Source organism: Mustela erminea, chromosome 17 (genome assembly GCF_009829155.1).
Source record: "Mustela erminea isolate mMusErm1 chromosome 17, mMusErm1.Pri, whole genome shotgun sequence".
Taxonomy (NCBI): Eukaryota; Metazoa; Chordata; class Mammalia; order Carnivora; family Mustelidae; genus Mustela; species Mustela erminea.
The window spans coordinates 59052090-59071332 of record NC_045630.1 but is presented as its reverse complement, the minus strand read 5'-3'; the positions used below and the strand labels follow the sequence as shown (position 1 = coordinate 59071332).

Sequence of the window (19243 nt, the reverse complement as noted above, 5' to 3'; positions counted from 1 at the left end):
TGTGTGACAGTCTTTTAATGTCTTACTGGTTTATATGTGCTTATGTTAAAAACTTTTTGCACTGATATTCAAAACAGATTAATTTGTGGTGGCTGTTTTCTTTACTGGTCATCTCTAATGTGTTTTGATAAGGAATATTATTGAGATTTTAAAAAAGAAATGGGAATATTTCCTTTTCCTTTTTGCTCCCCCTCGTCCCTCAAGGCAGATAGGCTGAGATGCAATACTTTTGATACTTTTACATACACTGTAATTGAAGTTTTACCCACAGGAAGAAGAAGGAAATACTTGCAAAACACAAAAAACGTCCTGGCTACAAGATTGTGTTTTATCCTTATCTCCAACCAATGATCTTATGGTTATAGCTCGAGGGCAAAAAGCTGTTTTTCTAGTGCGTAAGTACTCTTACTATTTTCAGTGTACCTTATTTTAATGCATAGAGTAGGAAAGAAATGGATTAGGTAGAAAGAAAAATGTTATTTATGTTGTATGCATTGTATGGTGGCATTCTATAGTATATTTCATGTACTGTATAACGCTTTTTATTTCTGTGTGTTTCTTATTTCTTTCCTTCTTTCTGTTCTGTTTTCTCTCTATTTTTCTTTCTTGACTGCAGTTACTTTAACTGGCTCTGTTGCATGTCAGAGACCAAACTGGACATTGTCCAATTTTTTCAAGGGGCAGTCAGAGCTAAAAAGGCTGCTGACCCCTTTTTAGTAATAATGTGAATGAGGTGATTTTTAACTATAATTTGAAAACTCATAGGACTCTAGTTTCTTATTTGGGGCATACATTTTCAATATATAATTTGCATTGAAGATTAAAATTAAGGTTTACCTAAGATATGAAAAACCTCACTGATCAAAATGAGATCATATATTAAATGCTGTGGAATGGTCCTAAAAGATTTATCCTCCTATAGCATAAATCTAATAGAAAAGTGTTCCCTGTCATCTGAAGATGAAAGTCATTTTATAAATACAACATATGGGGAGATGGAGTGGTGTATAAGAATCAACTTTATTCTGCAAGAGCTAGGACATCTGATGAATTTAATTGGAGGAAGGAGAGACTAAAGGCAAGGAGCCTGGGTCGAGTTTAATTAAAATCTTATAAAATTTTTTTCAGTGTTTACCTATAAAAAGACCCAAACCCATTAATATAGAATAGTTACATTCTGTACTTACTCTAAAAGGAAACCATGAAATTCATAAATCACTGTTTTAGTATACTATAAGGTGATTTTATATGATAACTTTTTTCAGCAAAATGGAAATACAGCGATAAAGGAAAGGAAGAAATGCAATTTGCTGTTGGCTGGAGTGGTTCTTTAAATGTCGAAGAAGGGTGGGTACGAGTTCAGTTTTTGTTTCTCTATGCGTTAAATGTGTATGTAAAATTGTTTGACTTACAAGTGAGAAGTTTTATCACTGGGATATTTAGTGAGTATCTATTCATCCCAACTTAGAGGTTGTAGAGCCTGATTAAGCCAGCAAATCAAATTTTACTCATGTGATTCCTTTTTTTTTTTTTTAAACTCCTGTTTGCAGAGGAGATTTAAAGAAGAACTCAGACAGAATCCCATTCTTTCTGTAATTTGTCATTTCCTGTGTTCTCCATCACTAATTTTATTTAGCCAAAAAGTCAAAGGCAGCCATTGTCTTCTCTGCTTGGGTAGCACTGGCCTTGTACCTAAAGGGGACAGTGCTACATTAATTCTTAAACCTCATAAATACTTCAGAAAGGCAAGTTGGTAAATTCAGGTTTCTAAATGACCCAGAAAGGTGTTCTTCAGTGTGATTATGTGGTGTTGCTGCTAACCTGGAACCTGGAACCTGGAACCCAAAACTGTTTTCACTTAAATTTTTATGACTCAAAGCTATATGGTGAGAATGAGTAAGATACTTCAGACTTTGGGTTCAGATAAAAGACAACCAAATGGAAGCCCATAATAGTCCTTGCTTGGCACATCGTAGCCTCTCACTGAAAGGTTTTCTACTCTTAACAAAATAAATGATAACATTTCTTCTTAAGTCATTTGGTCTAACCATTTTAAAGACATTTAATTTCTGTCAGAAATGCAAAGCAGACATAATGGCTCAGTTACTTTAAAGACAAGAAACAAAAAGATGGATTTGTTTAGTGGTTGCCTAATAAGATGTATAGGGCAGGAGTGGTTATAGTTTCTTGAATAAGCTGGTGATGGGTCCTGCGGGTTGACAGGTTACATTAAAGTCAGTCAGTAGGAGTTATTTTAATTTTGAAGGTTAGTCTCTGAGATCCTGACAGATTTTTCAAGTCCACATGTCACAAAAAGAATCTTTTAGGGAACATCCGGCTGAGCATGTGCTTGGAAATGGGTTATCTGGGGCAAATTCTGCAAAGTATCTAGGAAGAAGCCAACTAGTCGAAATGGAGTTCGTCCCTAGAATAATGTGCTTGCAGGAATATGGTTTGCCTGTAACGTGACTGGCATTCCTCCCATGCTCTGGCCAGTCGGTGCTTGCTGATGCAGAGAGGGAACTGCAGGAAATGACTGGTGATGACTCGCTGGTTCTCAGTTCTGAGTATGATTGGTTGTGTGTATGGTAAAGTTTTTGCTTTCTCTTGTGCTTTTTATAACACAGAATGAAGAATCCTGTTTTTTAACCTCAAGTGAATGTGATGTTACCTTTTATGTGAATGATTTTTTTATTTTTAGTTTTAGGGGAGAGAGCAAGCATGAACATGTGCCAGGGAGGGCAGGGGCAGAGGGGAGAGAGAGAGAATCTTAAGCAGGCGCTATGCTCAACATGGAGCCCGTTGTGGGGCTCGATCTCATGATCCTGAGATCATGACCTGAGCCAAAAATCCAGAGTCAGATGGCTAACCAGCTGAGCCACCCAGGCACCTCTTATGTGAATGATATTTATAATTCTACTTACGGTGGAGTTTTACTGTATTTTTACTTACGCCTTGAATAAAACTGATCCACAGAGCTCATTCTTCCACGGGTTGCCCTTAATGTAAAAATTACAGGGAAATCAAAGTCATTGATAAACTCATTAGATAAGCCTATAATTTTGTTTTTGTTTTTAGAGAACATGTAACCAGTGCTCTGTGTATCCCACTAGCAAGCCAAAAGAGGTAAGGATAAATAAGTTGTTTGATTTCTTTGCTTTGGTTTATTATGAGCTACTAAGAGCATAAATTTTGTCTGTAACAGGAGTTCCACAGGGCGTCCTGACTGGACCTGCATCGTGGTGGGCTTTACTTCAGGTTACGTGCGCTTCTACACTGAGGTGAGTGGGGTGTTGAGCAGTTAAAAAACACCACTCGACAGGAATATCTAGTCGTGCATCCTCATTATCCTTCTTGTGACTCATTACCGGCTGCTTGGGAATGTGGAGTACCTACTTCATGGGGGTAGAAGCAGGGACTTAGGGTGGGGTGGGAGAAGGTGTGCTAGAAAGTTCTGGTAGAAGCTATAGAGAAAAGAAGCTGTATTCTTCTGAGAGAGTATCTGATCTCCATGGAAAATGGTTGGGGAGATGACACTCTTTGCCTGGCCATACTGGTTCAGGTCTATTGGTAAAAAAACAAGCAGGGCCCTTCTCTGTGCTTCCTCCTAGAGTGGTGTGCTCTTGCTTGCACAACTTTTGAATGAAGACCCAGTCCTACAGCTGAAGTGCAGGACCTATGAAATCCCACGACACCCTGGCGTGACCGAACAGGTAGTGTAGACGACTGTGTTCAGAGGAACCGTGCCTTTACTTTGAAGTCATATTTTCTCTCTTTTTGGGGAAACCTAAGATATCTTTGTCTTGCAGCATAGTTAGCTCTGCTATCATATTCTAGAAATATAACCTATCTATAACTGAGTCAAGAAACCTCAGTCTTGTGTTTACTTATTTAATGAAATACCCTGCGTTTGTTCTACAAAATAATAAAACACTTTAGTCAGAAGCCCGAAAGAGTTCCTTACTTTTGGAATTTGAGAAGGACTTAAGGCACAGATGTGGTATATATGTTTTTGATTTGGATTTAGGTGTAAAAATTTTTATAGTAAAAGAAAAAAAGTTCTGGCTTTATTTTTAATACTATTACTATACCTATTTCTCAGAAAGGGGGCTAAGTTTTTGTTTATAGGGGAAAGTAGAAGCACTGAACTGAAGATGTGGACAGAAAAGAATGCTGTTTCATATGTAAGGCTCTCTGAGTATAGTTTTCACTTTTACGTGCTGTGTGAGAATTTGATAGTCTCACAGTAAAAAAAAAAAAAAAGATTGTAGAGCCACGAAAACTACTGTGCTCTTCTTTGGCTCACAGTAAACATCATCAAATCTATGTAAATATGCATTCCTTCTTTTTACTCTCCTGCTTCCAAAAGCATTCAAGTAAACAGATGTATGTATTGTGTACCTTTGTGGACTTAAATTGTATGAGAAATGGCCTGGAGTTATGGGGACTGGAGCTGTAGAAGAAACTTAATCTCGGAAAAGAGACTAGACTAATTCCTATTAATACCTTTCAGGGAGTTAATCAGTAATGCAAAGTAATACCTAGTCAATTGCTTTTTTACAGAAGTAAATCTGCTTAGCAATGATGAAAATGTATTATTTTCTTTTTTCTTATTTCTTCAATAGAATGAAGAGTTGAGTATATTATATCCGGTTGCCATTGTGACTATTGATGGATTTAGCCTTTTTCAGTCTCTTCGTGCTTGTCGAAATCAGGTAGCAAAAGGTAATGTTTTGGCAAGATGTATCGAACCTCCAATGTCTTACTTAATCTAACCTACTTAGAGAATGAAACATGTGCTCTGCATTAAAAAGGCCTGTGTATCAGATTTACAGAAAAAAAACCCAAAAAACAAAAAACAAACCCTGCTATGTAGAGATGGGAGTGCATTTGTAGGTAGATTGCTTAGTAAGATAAAGGCAAGGACTGAAAATCTGCACTCTACCAAATTTCTCACCAGACCAGCAGCTCTCGGGCTGGTATACTAGAATCCCGAGATTCTGCAGTGCAGCTGTCCTCACTGAGGGTAAAGATACCTCTATGTGATGAAGTTCTAGAATCTAGGTGAGGTTCGGTGGGCTGAAGTCCGGAGCCGATGACCAAGAAAGAATCCTTGAGACATCTTTGGTGCAAAATGGTGGTTTATTAAAGCACGGGGACAGGACCCATGGGCAGGAAGAGCTGCTGCCCCGGGTTGTGAGGGATGGCAGGTTATGTACCCTGCGGTTGGGGGAAGGTGAGGGGAAGGAAGGGTTCAGCGGAGTTTTCATATGCTAAAGAGGGCCTACAAGGTGCCAGGATGTCCGAGGCCTACCGGACAATATTGTCTTTAGACCAGCCATTAACATTAAGATAGTTGGGAGACTTTTTGGTGGGATGTCATAATCCTGCTGTCAGTCGTCTTTGTTAGTGAGATTTAGGACATTTGTAAGCCAAGGGAGACTCCTGTCTTGCAGGATTGTGATCCCTGCAAGTTAACTATTTGCTTATTGTTCATGGCAGTCAGGGCTGCCTGAGGAATGCTACACATATGACTGAAGGGGAGCGGATGGAGAGGGGGGTGCAAGGCGCCAGCTTTTGCTTTGTCTTCAGCCAGCCTCGTGCCCCCTCATCATATGTGCCGGGGGAGTTTTCCCGCCAGTAGGCAATACGCAACCGGGAGTCAACATTAGCTTTTTGCTACTGTGGAACACTCCTGAATGGACTAGTTGGAGGCCTGAACAGTGTGTATATGGACAACTACATTATTTCCAAACTTGGTGAAAAGTGCACAAATAATCGAGAGTTCTTAGTCTTACTACTCAGAGTTGACCTTCTTACGAGGATACAGAACAGAGTTGTATTTCATCGAATTCAAGATGCTATTGTTTGTAGCTGCACTCATATTTTATGTACCACAAAGCAGCAAAAATGCTGCCAGAGAAAAACACATCATCAATTTTAAGATCCCAATTTTAGAAAAGCCTTAATTAAACCCAGGGTAAATACCAGGATTAGTGGAGACTTTTCTTCTTCAGGGTTTGGGTAGGGCAGCCTTAATGGCCCTAAAACAAAGTCTGTTTTGTTTGCAGATTGATGTGATTGGTAAAATCCTGAAGTTTTGGTTATGTGGGCCTTTAATAGTACATACTTTTCTTTTAGGCCAGAACTTGTTTGAATGTTTACACCTATTTTCATAATCTTAAATTACTTAAATTTAGGCACAATAAGCATTATCTTGAGGTCATTTAAAATAGTCACCATTAATATATATGCCTACAGAGACTGGCAGTTTTCTGCAGGTAAGAATTCAATCAGTGAAATAAACTAGAAACTAGTTTTGTGAGATATTTAATTTTTTTGTTATTTTTGAATCCCTCTTTATTTTTCCGTCTAAGACCATAAGGCCATTTTGTCTCTAGGAAGGAAGTAAGACATTTAGTGCCCTCTTATAAGTTGCTCTAAAAAGAATTCTGATGGCATAGCCAAGAAATTGTTGTGCTTTTTATTTCTGCATGTAGGAAAATTCTCTTTTCTTGGCCTTACTATCAAATCTGAAGTGCTTAGAGGAATATATATTTCACTTATTACAGTACTTTCTGGAATAAGCAACCAGAATCCAACTGTATTCTATTTTTTTTTTTTTTTTGTATGCTACGTGTTTCTTTGTTGTTGTTGTTTAAGGTTTTATTTGTCAGAGACAGAGAATTTGAGCACAAGCAGGGGGAGCGGCAGGCAGAGGGAGACTCCCTCCCCTAACAGGGAGTCTGATGAGGGTCTTGATCCCAGGACCCTGGAGTCATGACCTGAGCCAAAGGCAGACTCTTCACTGACAGCCACCCAGGCGCCCCCAGCTGTATTCTAAAATGTAGCTTGAGAATTTACTGATAAATAGGACCTTGTGCCTGAACCTGTGGCAAGAGGTATAATACTGCTTTTTCTTTTTATTACTCACTAGGCAGAAATACTGAGCAGTGACGGGTGTTTTATTCATTCTTTCTGGTAATGCTGTTACTGTTAACGTATCTATCAAGGCTGGCCTTGGTTACTTGCCTTAGAGACCTTGCTGGATGTGTGCTCCTGCCAGGCAAATCATCAGAGCTTTAGTTTTTCACCAAGTTAAGACACTAGTAGCTGTTCCCAGGATTTTATCCAGGGGAAGAAATTGCTTATTTTGTCATCAATTTGCAGTTTGAATTCACCTTAAATTTTAGTAATAGTCTAGGATTTTTAATAAGCCTCCTCCATTACGTGAATGTTCTGAAAAACCTTTTGTGACAGTCAACTTACCCGTAACGTTTGCATTTTACACGTATTGTCTTGGCATCAATAAACTTCACTTTAACCTTGTTTGCATTGCCTTCCTCATTATCATTTAAATTTTAGAGTAAACAAGTTATCACATTTTTAATGGCTTTTTGTAAAACTTCATCCACTACAGTTAAGTTTGGGTTGTTTGGTTTTTGTCTTTAACAGCTGCAGCATCTGGCAATGAGAACATACAGCCCCCACCGTTAGCTTATAAGAAATGGGGTCTCCAAGATATTGACACTATTATTGATCATGCTAGTATTGGTAAGCATTACCAGTTCAAATTTTTATGCAGTTTATTTCTTTCACTTTTAAATTGAAATTTAATTTAATTGTGTCTCATTTATGATAAATGTACATTTATTCTTATGTGAAAAGAAAATGCATCGACTTTAGTGAGACATTTGGAAGTTACTACAGACTTTCAGATTAGCATAGGTGTATGTGTTTTTTTGTTTGTTTGTTTGTTTGTTTGTTTTTTAAAGATTTTATTTATTTGCCAGAGATAGAGAGAGTACACACAAGCAGGCAGAGAGGCAGGCAGAGGCAGCAAGAGAAGCAGGCTCCCCGCCGAGCAAGGAGCCCGATGTGGGACTCGATCCCAGGACCTTGGAATCATGACCTGAGCCGAAGGCAGCGGCTTAACCAACTGAGCCACCCAGGCGTCCCTATAGGTGTATGTGTTTAAGAAGTGGTGGGAGTTTTAACAATTATGTCTTCAGCAGCAGTATCAAACAGTTTTAGGTCTTTCACTATTTGTCTAAAATTGTTTTGCAGATAAGTTCAATCCATGAAATTACCATATAGACCAGTCTTCTAAAATATAATCTTTGGACCAGCAGAATATAGATAAAAACGGATTTCTTTTGCAAGCGTATTTGAAAACTCACTCTGTTGGGCATTGGGAACACAGAAACGAAAAGACCTGGTCTCATCCAGGAAGCATGAGTTTAGTTGGAAGACACGTGTGAAAACAATTGCAGGACTACAACAGTAGTAGATGAGGGGACCAGCAGGAGTGGGAGCAGAGAAGCCCCTGACACTGAGGGAAGCAGGGAGCAGGAAGCTGACTTCGGTCTGACATTGGAAGAATGAGTAGGACTTGACCAGGAAAACAAGCACAGAGAAGGCATCTGGTCGACCCGTGCATAGGCCAGGGAGTGGAAATGCGCTGTCTGCTGGAAAACTAATGGGCACTAAGGCCAGCTGGCAAGCAAGCTTGTAAATAGGAATTAGATTTTGAAGGGGCTCGTGTACTGTGCAGAGGAGTTTAGATCTTCTCCTAGCAGCACTGAGAGCATTGGAGCATTCTAAGCAAGAGAATGGTATTATCACTTAGCCTGTTAGAGAAATAACTTTCATGGAAGTTTTTGCAGGCTATAATATAGAGGTCAATATTAGAAACTAGGCACAGTAAGGAAGCTGTAATTATCTTGGTAAGAAGTGATGAGTTTCTGAATGAAGGTAGTAGAAATGGGAGTGGAGAAGAAAATACTACTTAAAAATTGTTTTTTCTGTTTATCAATATATGCTTATTAAAAAATTCAAATAGTACATAAATATACAAAGAAAAAAAGAAAAAACACCCACTTCATCTAACCATCCAGAGATACTCACCATTGGCATTTTGGTAAACCTCCTTACAGACTTGTATGTGAAATGCATGTGTGTGTGTATATATATATGGTTATATACAGAAATAGTTTTTCATAAATAGGATTATATCATACCAACTAGACTGTAGCTGTTTCTAATCAACGTATTTAAAGAGCCTTCCAATCAGTTTTGCTAAATACACATTTTTATCAGGGTTCTAATAGAAGACAGATGGCACCCTTGAAATAGGACCGTTGAAACTTGTTTTATTTATAGAGAAACTACTTAGGAAGTTGTGGTGTAGGAGAACCGTAAGGGATGGTACAGCATCTCGGGGGTTCTTAGCAGCCCAGCTGTTAATCACTCCCAGGCCAAATGGGGTGACGGCCTGGAGTATTCCAGAACTTGGAGATGATGAGTAGAATCAGCCTCTTAAGAGCAGGTTGACTTTTGCACAAATGTCACAGGAAAATAGGTGTCCTGGCTTCAGTTTCCTTTCTGTCCTTGATCTGCTGATGAGGCTTCCCATCGTCTGAACCCAAGTGGAGGTGAACATAATGGACACACACTGGCCCCTGGGCGTGGATGAGGAGAAGAGGAAGGAGTGTGAACCTGCAGGGTTAGACAGAAGATACCTGACACAGAGATCTCTTTGTTTATTGTTGCACGGTTCTGTGGAACACTCTGCAGTCAGCACTTTACTGGCAGCCAGTTAGTCTGTCTTCACTTTTTGGCTGCAAAATTCCAAAGTGTTGAGCGCAGTTCAGGGTAGCTTCCCTGTTCTGTTAACTGAACTGCGGGACATTGCAACGGGCTAAGAACTATGATTGGACAGAAATTATCAGTCTATTCATTTATCTCCCAGCCTACAAAATGGTTTTTTTTTTTTTAAAGTACAATGTACTTTATTTTGCATGTGCGTCTTTATGTGAAGTTTTGATTAATTCATCCAACAAAAAAATGAATATTATGTCCTAGGTGTTAATTAATATTGGAGCTAGACATACAAGGCAGACAGGACCCTGCCCTGATGAAGCTTACTTTCTGGTAATCAGGAGACAAACAGTGAACGATCAAACCAAATGAATAATTTGGTAATTTTGAAATGTTGGTATGCATCATGAAGAAAATAGGCAGAGGGTTGTGATGGAGAGTAAAGAGAGAGGACCATCAGGTAGACTGGGGAGGAAAGGTCTCTCCAGGGAGGTGACCGTCACACTGAGATGTGAAGGGTGAGGAGGAGCCAGCTGCGTGAAGAGGTGGACGAAGAGCATTCTGGGCAGAGGAAGTCGCAGAAAGTTAGGCCTGTGGGGCCTCACCATCCTGAGAAACAGGAAGGAGGTCAGTAGGACTTGATGTAGATGTAAGGATCAACAGGACAAAGTCAGGTTGGAGATGTAAACTAGGGTCAGATCACATAGGGTAAGGAGTTTGGATTCTGTTCTAAGTATGGTGGATGTCATTGATGGAGTCTAGATACGGAATATTTAAAATCATCCTTCTGACCTGCTGCTTAGAGAGAGGTTTGTAAAATAAAAAGTAAAGGCAGGGAGACCAGGAAGGAGTTTGTTGCAGGAGGGGAGAATGATGGCTTTGCCTCTGGTGGGCGCCGTGGAGTTGGAGAGGGTAGATGGAATAAAGACATATTTTGCACTTGGAGAGGGATGGATTTGAGAAAAAAGAGAAAGATTCGAGGATTTCTTAGTTTTTAATTTGTTATTTTAAGGATTTTTTTGGTTTTTAAATTTAAGCAAATGAGTAGATGATCAGACTTTACTAAAATGAGAATAAGGAGAAGGAAGATGTTTGAGGTAGACAGATTGGAGTTATATTTTTTCCAGGTTAACTTTTGACACAATTACACATTCAAATGGAGGTGTCAAGTGGGCAGTTAGACATATATGTCCAAAGCTTAGGGAAGAAGTCCAGATTATTGATAAAAATTTGGGTGGGAACAGTTGACTGTGGAATGCTTCATAGAATCCAAGAAAGGAGAGGGTCCATTGGATTCGACAATGTAGAGCTCTTCGTTGAGTATGATATGAGCACTTCAGGCGGACCAGTGAGGATGAAGGCCAGATTGGAGTAGGTGGAAGGAGAAATATTCCTTCGCTACTTTCAAAAATTAGAAACACAAGAACAAGAAACTGGATCACATATCTCCATTTTTATGTCCAGTCTTGACCGCTTCCTTAAAATTCACATTCCTTCTCCAGATCCTGTTGAACTTTTGTCCACCTGGATATCCAAACGTAACATATCCAAAGCAGAATTCTTGATTTCCTCCCCCAGACTTGTTCCCCTCTGTTTCTTCTCTATCATCTCACATCAAAAGACTGAGTCATCCTTGACCCCTCTTTTTCTCATGTTTTTCATCCAGCACCCACTCGTCTCTTCCTGTCTGACCACAGTCATCTCCGTGCCTGTTAGCGCCATGGTCTGAGCCACCGTCATGTCTTGCCTGAACTATTGAGAGAAAAAAATATTCTAACTGGTCTTTCTGCTGCTTTTCTTCCCTCTTTAAAATTTTTTCACCAGTTAGCAGCTAATATCCTTTGGGAATGTCAGTCATTTTTTGTTACTCTTTTGCACAAAATGTTATTTTTTAGCAGCTTCTCATCTTATTCCTAATAAAATCCAAAGGCTTGACAGAAGCATACCAGGCCTGCCATTGCCTGGGTTTTCAGTACGTCTTTTACTTTCTCTTCTTTAGTACCCCCACTGGCCCCCCTGTGTTTCCACCGTGCTTGTTTTCTTTTTGTTACTGAGACGCACCGAGTATCTTCCCGCTTGAGAGCACTTGTAACTGGTGCTCCTTCTGCCTGGAAAATTTTACGCAGCTAGCCACAGGGCTCTCTCTCTCTCTCTCTCACTTCATTCAGGTCTCTGCTCAAATATTATTTTGTCAAAGAGGACTTCTTTAGCCACTATAATGGACCTAAGAAATCATCCAGTGAGTTTAACTTTGTGGAACTTTATATTGAGATTTAAATTAGTATGAATATTTTAATAATGATAATATTTCATTCTTAATAGTAGTTTAATATTTAATAAATTATATTTCAAGTTGGCATTCTGTTTATAGAAATATTGTATTTTAATATGTATTTTTAACTGTAAATTATAATTTATAATATAAATTATGTTAATATTTATGCTAAGGTGTTGCAAAGTGTGGAAAGGCCTCAGATGTTCAGGAAATTTAAAAAACTGACATCTAAGGAAATGTAATTACAGTAGGTAGCTTGTCTCAGCAGTGAGTAATATTTACATCATTCTTAATAATGAAAACAGTGAATGAATTTAAAAAATTGAAATATGTGTATATTGGAAGGATATGGTAGAAGGAAGAGGGGGCTGTCAATAAGCTGTATCTTCATTAGCCTTAAATCAGTGAAAAATAATGCTAGGATTGGTGACTCAGAAGACAGCAGACCTCTGGATCCCGTCACTTGGTTGTAGTATAGAGAGCCTGACAGTGTGTTAGATAATGACACGGGAGTGTAGTCAGCTGTAGACTGTGGGAGAGGAGAGTCACGGAGGCATGAGAGGGGTCAAGCAGGATAGTAGGATTTGGGGCTGGTCTCGGATGTCCATTTGTTTGTCCATTGGTTTGTCCTCTGCTACTCCACGCTTGCTTCGGCGGCACATATACTAAAATTGTTTGTGAACCTTACTCTGAAACCCAGATGTATCCCCACCACCCCATCGGCAATGATCAGCTGTTCTGCTCTAAATAGCAGAGAATACAGAAAGTCTAGGTCATCAAGGTTAGGATTTAGCCAGGTGAGTGTGTGAGAGAGACACAGGGCACTCGTGGGTGTCTGCAAGAGAATGGTTGTGATGGAACACAAGTCTAGGTCAGATAAGAAGGGGAGTGAACATGGAAATTGCTTGATAGTGAAAAAATGGTAGGATGAATGAAACTCTTGATGAAATTGTGGAATATTGGGGGGTTAGTAGAGTAAGATGGAAAGCTACGAGGTGGTTGTCAAAAGGTGGTATGCTTGAAATCAGGCTTTCAAAGGCTATAGAATTGACGACAGGATCTTAGGTGTGTGGGGCGCTGGCAGTGGATGACTGAGATTGTGGGAAGGGGAAGATCACAGCGGTAAGGATGGGAAGAACTGGTCAGCCGTCTCTTTAGAACAAATCAGAATAAACCTGCTTAAAATTTGGGTGCGTATTGGGAAATTGTCCTCTGGATAGCTTGTAGCAATTTATACTTCCACCTACAGCATGTGGGAGTATGGAGAGAAGTTATTCTAAAGCTTAAATTTTAATTTATATGCTACACAATTCACCCTTTGATTTCATTCTGGTAGAGTCAGGCAAAACTTATGCAAACTTTTATCATACAGTAAAAACATTCTGTATTTTGAATCATGAATTCATTCATGAATGTGAGCCAGGCATTCTGATCTTTCCGCACAGTCCAACTTCTCTAACAGTTTAATCCCTGAATCCAGCAAATGGTTTGCTCATGAACTCCCTAAAAGTATTTCCTTTCCTGGGACTCTTCTTCAGGAACAATGTGTTTTTTGACCATTTGCAGGCAAAGTAGAGGCGATACCTATGTATGAAAATTAGGATAACTCTTACTCCATTCTATAGTGTATTTGAGTTCCGAACTTCCCAACTGGGTATCTTCATGGACCATATGACAACCCAGGTCCCATATGCGCGCCTGAGTCCACACAGGTTGGCATTAGCAGTACGTCTTTACTTCCTAGGTCTTAAGCTTATCTACCCCCACCCCTGTCTCTTCCTGCCATCCAGGTGAATTTACATGATCTTGGTTTGTCCTCTGCTACTCCACATAGGCATGTGGGTGCCAGCATTCAGTCTCTCTGCTTTTGCTCTTAGAGCCTTGGGGAAAATGAAAAGTTAACTCTTCCTTAGAAAAGTTGGGGATTTCTGGACTACAAAGTAAAGGTTCGAAAGTGTTTTTGCTGGGTTGGGAGGGGTGGAGGAGCACAGATGCTCTCTCGCTTTGTGGGGGGAGTTAGCACTACTTCTATGGAATGCAATATAACAGTATTAAATAAAATTTTTAAAAATGGGATCCCCTCTGAGCCCACACTTCTGTCTATAAGAATTTTCCATACAGGAAGAGTTCTATAGGTGCACAAAGACGTATCAGAGATATAAACTGCAGCATTGTTTGTCATGGCAAAAGATAGGAAGCCCCCTAGATGTCCATCAGTAGGTCAGATCAGTTACGGTATGGCTGTTCCGTGGGTGAGTGGTGAAGAAGAATGAGGCATGTCTCCTTGATATGTTATTAAATAAATCACACAACCACTGTCATTTATGTATGTACAACGTCTCTGGAAAGCAGCAAAAGAGACTGTTTCAGTTGGGGCCTCTAAGAACTGACTGAAACCTGGAGATCTAGGTAGACTATACTTTTTTGTACTGTTTGAATTTTGTATCTGTTAAAAAATTAATATTTAAATTTTGTTTTTGTAGCATTTTATGGTTTAGAGGACTAGATGGCACTTTTAATATCTTATGAATAGCTTATGACATTGATTTTTTGTATTTTAAAAATGACTTCTGTTACATAAAACTAAGCAGTTTGTGGCTTTGAATGGAATTGATGTAAAAATTTAATGACCTAAAATGAGTGTCATTTTAGTGCATTCTGTTCACGTGTTGTTGCTGTTGATGTTTTAAAATAGGTATTATGACTCTGTCCCCTTTCGACCAAATGAAGACTGCCTCCAACATAGGGGGATTTAACGCAGCAATTAAAAACAGTCCACCCGCCATGTCGCAGTACATCACTGTCGGGTCCAATCCATTTACTGGCTTCTTCTATGCGCTAGAGGTAACAGTTTCCTCACTGATCACGAGTGAGGCCTCTCTTGGTTTTTCAGCTTGTCTACAAATGGAATATTGTGAGTTAGCCTTAGAAAGATTCAGCAGTTTACATTTCTAAGTTTCCTTGGAAGCTAAAATTACTCTCCGCTGACTTTCTTCTAAATTCTTAGGGGAACTGAGAAGGTACCAAAGTCAGCGTAGAAAAGACTTCTGTGTTTCTGATGCGCCAGGTTCTTGGACAGTTGATTTGTCTTTAAATATTGATGCAGTCATCGGTGGCTCAGAGTTGTGAATGTCGGCCCACCAGGGATTTGAGTAAATCGCAAATTGTAAAGCCGCCAGCTATGGTTGTTGTAAGTGGTGAAAATTGGCTCCTGTAATGGGGACCACTAGGTGCTGGACTTGGTGTCTCTTATTTCTTGCTTTAAAAAACCAACCTTCTCAGAATTGTCCAGACTACCTCTTTCCTTTAATAAAAATATATATTAAAAAGGAGGGACAGGAGCCAGTTGTATGTAGATCAGAAATCCATAGCCCTGCTAGAATAATGCCATCTTAATGTCCTAGTTTAAACTTTTAAGTTAATTACAATATAAGGAGGAAAATCCTGGAGACAAACAGAGGACTAGCGATTTTACTGTTCAACTCTAGAGTTGAAACTTTTGGTTTTATTGCTACCTCCTAAGATAAAGCTTCTGTCATATGGTCTGAAAGATGCTGCATATTTTTGCTAGTACAGGCTCTACAGCTTTTCACAAATTTTAAAAAGTAAGCCTTGCCTAGAAAGCGTGTTTTGTTTCTCTGTCAGCTGTTGAGTTTTCTCTTCGGCGCATCCTGTTTTCCAGGGGAGCACCCAACCGTTACTGTCTCACGTGGCGCTGGCGGTCGCAAGTAAACTCACTTCTGCTTTATTTAACGCTGCCAGGTAATTCCAGCACCGTTCCGGGTAAAAGTAGCTGTATTAGCTGTGCGTCTGTAAAGTTACCTGGGTGGTTTTCACAACTGTTTTGGTCGTCTGCACGTTAAAATGCCGGGAGCGTTGGTTTAATTCTCCATTTCCTTTCTGTGCAGTGGCTGGCTTGGTTGGAAAAGCAAGCACGAAGAAGAAGCCGTGCAGAAGCAGAAGCCAAAGGTCGAGCCGGCCACCCCGTTGGCTGTCAGGCAAGTCTGTCATGCTCTTCTCGCGGTTCTGTATTTTAGCAGGAGTGCTGTTGAACTTCTGGTCTTTCAGGGCACTTAGCTGCTGCGCTGATCTCACGAGGTTCTGTCACGATATGAACTCTTCGAGGAGGGTGGTTCTTGCCTGTTTGGCTTACAGCCGCCTCCCGGGCCTGTGGGAGGTGCTCAGTATGTATTTGCCGAGTGGGCTGTTTTCCCCAAATACCTATAACCTTAGCTTAATTTAAGTTGCAAGAAAATTTGTTTTGGGAGAGCTGTTGAATTTTTTTAAAGAGCTGAGGTAGTTTGTCAGTAAGCTGTATAAACTTAAAAAGTGCTCAGTGATTTCTCTAAAAATACATAAAACAAGGAATCCCATGCCTTCAGGCACTCCTCGGAAGGCAGGGCTGTGCTCTTTCGTTCACTTCTGTTGTGCTCTAGGATAGTGGATGTGTCAGGTTTTGGGGTGAGAGAGTGTGATTTTTTGCTTGATTTTGTTTTTAAATCATTTTTGTTACCTAATGTAAAATACTACCATAAAGGGAACCAGAACCATGCCCTGCTTGCAGATGTTCTTCACCTAACAGGTATAACTAATTATCTGTTATTAAAATTTATTGAAGATGATCCTCTCTAAGGTTTTCTCATCTTTTTAAAAATCTGATAACATCTCATATTTTCTAAATTCACTGAAGAATCAAGAAGTAAGCCAGATGGCCCTGTGCCTCCCAAGTAGGCTAGAGCATTGGAGTACCTCGTCTCAGGACTTTGCTCCATGCTAAAGTACGATTGGTTCTAGACCAACAACATTTGAGAGATACTTATTATCATTGTTTATTATTTAGTAGAGGGAAAGTTCTTGAGGTAGAAAGATTGATGTCAGCAGGATAATGGTATCTAGCAGAAAGAAGAGATTAGAAATACGAACTTAAATCAGACAAAAGATGCCTGCGTAGGAGCAAAGTATTCCTAAATTTCATTGGTTGTGAGGGTGCTGTTTACTATGATATAACAGTTAATCAAGGAAAGATTGTTATACTTGATAGTCTCTAAAAATAAAAGACTAGATATCTATATAGAAAATCTATGAAATAAAACTTAGGTGTTTTATTTTATAATGGAAAAAACTTCTTATGCACTTTGTGTTGCAAAATGTCTGGTGTGATTAGTTAATAAATTAACTATTAATCTATGCAGGGTTTATATTTCTTCTTTTTTTTTTTTTTTTTTTAAAGATTTATTTATTTGACAGAGACAGAGATCACAAGTAGGCAGAGAGGCAGGCAGAGAGAGACAGGAGGAAGCAGGCTCCCCGCTGCGGGGATGGGGGGCTTGATCCCAGGACTCTGAGATAATGACCTGAGCCCAGGACTCTGAGATAATGACCTGAGCCGAAGGCAGAGGATTTAACCAATTGAGCCACCCAGGCACCCCTATGTTTCTTTATATAAAAACAGAGTTGGCCTATTTTGTTTATGTAGCTCATGATTCTGTCGTCTTTTTCTAGACCGGAATTTGATTTGAGCTTTTTATTTTCTTTTAAATACCAGATTTGGACTTCCAGATTCTAGACGCCATGGTGAAAGTATATGTCTGTCTCCGTGTAACACACTGGCAGCAGTAACAGATGATTTTGGCAGAGTAATTTTATTGGATGTGGCTAGAGGAATTGCGATACGCATGTGGAAAGGTACTTCCTCATAAAAATCCAGGAAAAAAAAAATGTTAATTTGCTTTTTTACCCAAGTAGTTGAGCAGTATTATCATCCGTTAGCTTCTGGTGGCCAGTATTGCTTAATTTGTTATGTTTATGCTGTCTTCTTTTTTTTTTTTTTTTTTTTTAGCATGAACTCATTTCAGTAGCACTTGATCGTAGTCCAATTGATCCACCCTTTAAGTTTGACCAACTTATAGGCACTTTTAATCTCTTCCTTGTATACTTTTCAGTTCTCAGTGTCATTGTCAAATTCCTGAAATCAGTTTCTTGCCCCTGTTACGTTCATTCTACTTCATAAGGTCATGTTTAAGTCAGATGTTCTCTTCAAATCTAGAATACTAAATCTTTCAAACTAAAGATGGCAAAACCCACCTTTGCTGACATGACGTCCATATCCATATGCTTGGGTTAATTTCTTAAGTTTCTTGGTCAGGAGTTGTAGTTAGCTGCTAATAAAAGACCCATGTTCAGGAGTGATACGAGATGCCCACGACATCCTCAGGAGCCCAGTTCCACTTCTTGAGCTTCCCCACTCAGTTATTTCATGGTTCACATGGCTGCTGGAGCTCCAGCCTTTGTATCTGCATTCCAGGAAGGAGGAAAGGAAGAGGAGGAACTATCAACTGAGCCAGTTCACTGTGAAGATGATTTCCTGTCAAGCTTTTTCTGCAGTGCATTAGCCAGGACTTAGTCACATAGTCACACCTATCTATAAGGGAGACTAGTAAATATCTAGGCACACTGTCCACCTGAAAAAGATAGCATCTCTTTGACCAAGGAAGAGGGAAGAATGCATATTTTGGAATCATCTGGAGTAGTAACATGTCAGCACAGACAGACTACTGGTTAGAAACCACAGTAATCATGCAGTCTGGTCTGTACTGAGCCGTGTGAGGAGTAATGGATTTGAGGACATTAAGTTACTCTGGACGGACAGAGAACACTGTCACCTTCTTCCAGAGAATTCCTGCAGTGTTTACCTGCTACATGTTTAAGTGTCTGTAGAAACAGGTTTGAAGGCTGCAGATACATCATTTCTCCTCGGTGTTTGTCTTCTGAAATAACATGAAGGGTGGTTCTCAGCAAGACTTTTCCAGAATATAGAGGACATAGTTACACGAGTTACATCTGGGCCAGATCCACTATAGCGATCTTATTGCTGGCACTGCTGCTTTTCCTTCTGTAGCGGGTGCAGTTTTCCCCCACACTCGGACGAGAAGGGTCAGTTGCCCGTGGAAGGGGCGCCCCTGAGATGCAGGACCGTGACGGCTACATCTCTCTCGTACGGGCTGGGGCTTCCTGCCGCCACCTCGCGCCATATTCTCCCTGTCTGCGTAGCACCAAGGGACGTGAAAAGCAGGGAATCAAGTTGATCTTTCTCTTCTATTTTAATTGGACTTTTATTTAAAATCTAAACCTGATAATACCCATGGATTTTTTAAAGGGAGAGAATTTTTTTAAAGAGAAGGAGCAACGAGCATGGCGTTGTGGAAGGGTACTCGTGATGCTGTAATGATCTCTGGGTTTTTTTGTTTGGTTGTTTTGGTGTTTTTTTAAGAATAAGAAGTGATCAGAAGCAAATATAACAAAATGCTAAGATTTAATAAGACTTGGTGATGGATTCTATATTTATTATAATTATTATCTTTTTCTGTT

At 39.7% G+C, this 19243-nt stretch overlaps 1 protein-coding gene, 1 long non-coding RNA gene and 1 other non-coding gene across 6 annotated transcripts in view; all 3 read left to right on the top strand.

Moving 5' to 3' along the window:
- RAB3GAP2 (RAB3 GTPase activating non-catalytic protein subunit 2) overlaps positions 1-19243 on the top strand; it is a 95737-nt gene that overhangs the window by 35691 nt on the left and 40803 nt on the right. For 2 of the 4 annotated variants that reach the window (XM_032319163.1, XM_032319165.1), the window contains exons 3-13: positions 260-395; positions 1266-1347; positions 3079-3126; positions 3206-3281; positions 3612-3713; positions 4626-4725; positions 7456-7554; positions 14571-14719; positions 15558-15637; positions 15784-15873; positions 17421-17560. In XM_032319163.1, coding sequence (XP_032175054.1) covers positions 260-395; positions 1266-1347; positions 3079-3126; positions 3206-3281; positions 3612-3713; positions 4626-4725; positions 7456-7554; positions 14571-14719; positions 15558-15637; positions 15784-15873; positions 17421-17560 — 1102 coding nt within the window. The remainder of the gene's footprint in view (positions 1-259; positions 396-1265; positions 1348-3078; positions 3127-3205; positions 3282-3611; positions 3714-4625; positions 4726-7455; positions 7555-14570; positions 14720-15557; positions 15638-15783; positions 15874-17420; positions 17561-19243) is intronic. The other 2 variants (XM_032319164.1, XM_032319166.1) reach the window with 1 other exon arrangement.
- Positions 7565-9771, top strand: LOC116576673. Its single transcript, XR_004280250.1, has 2 exons — positions 7565-7728; positions 7965-9771. It is a non-coding gene; the product is annotated as an uncharacterized LOC116576673 (long non-coding RNA).
- Positions 9629-9760, top strand: LOC116576834. The gene has a single exon (XR_004280297.1). It is a non-coding gene; the product is annotated as a small nucleolar RNA SNORA36 family (small nucleolar RNA).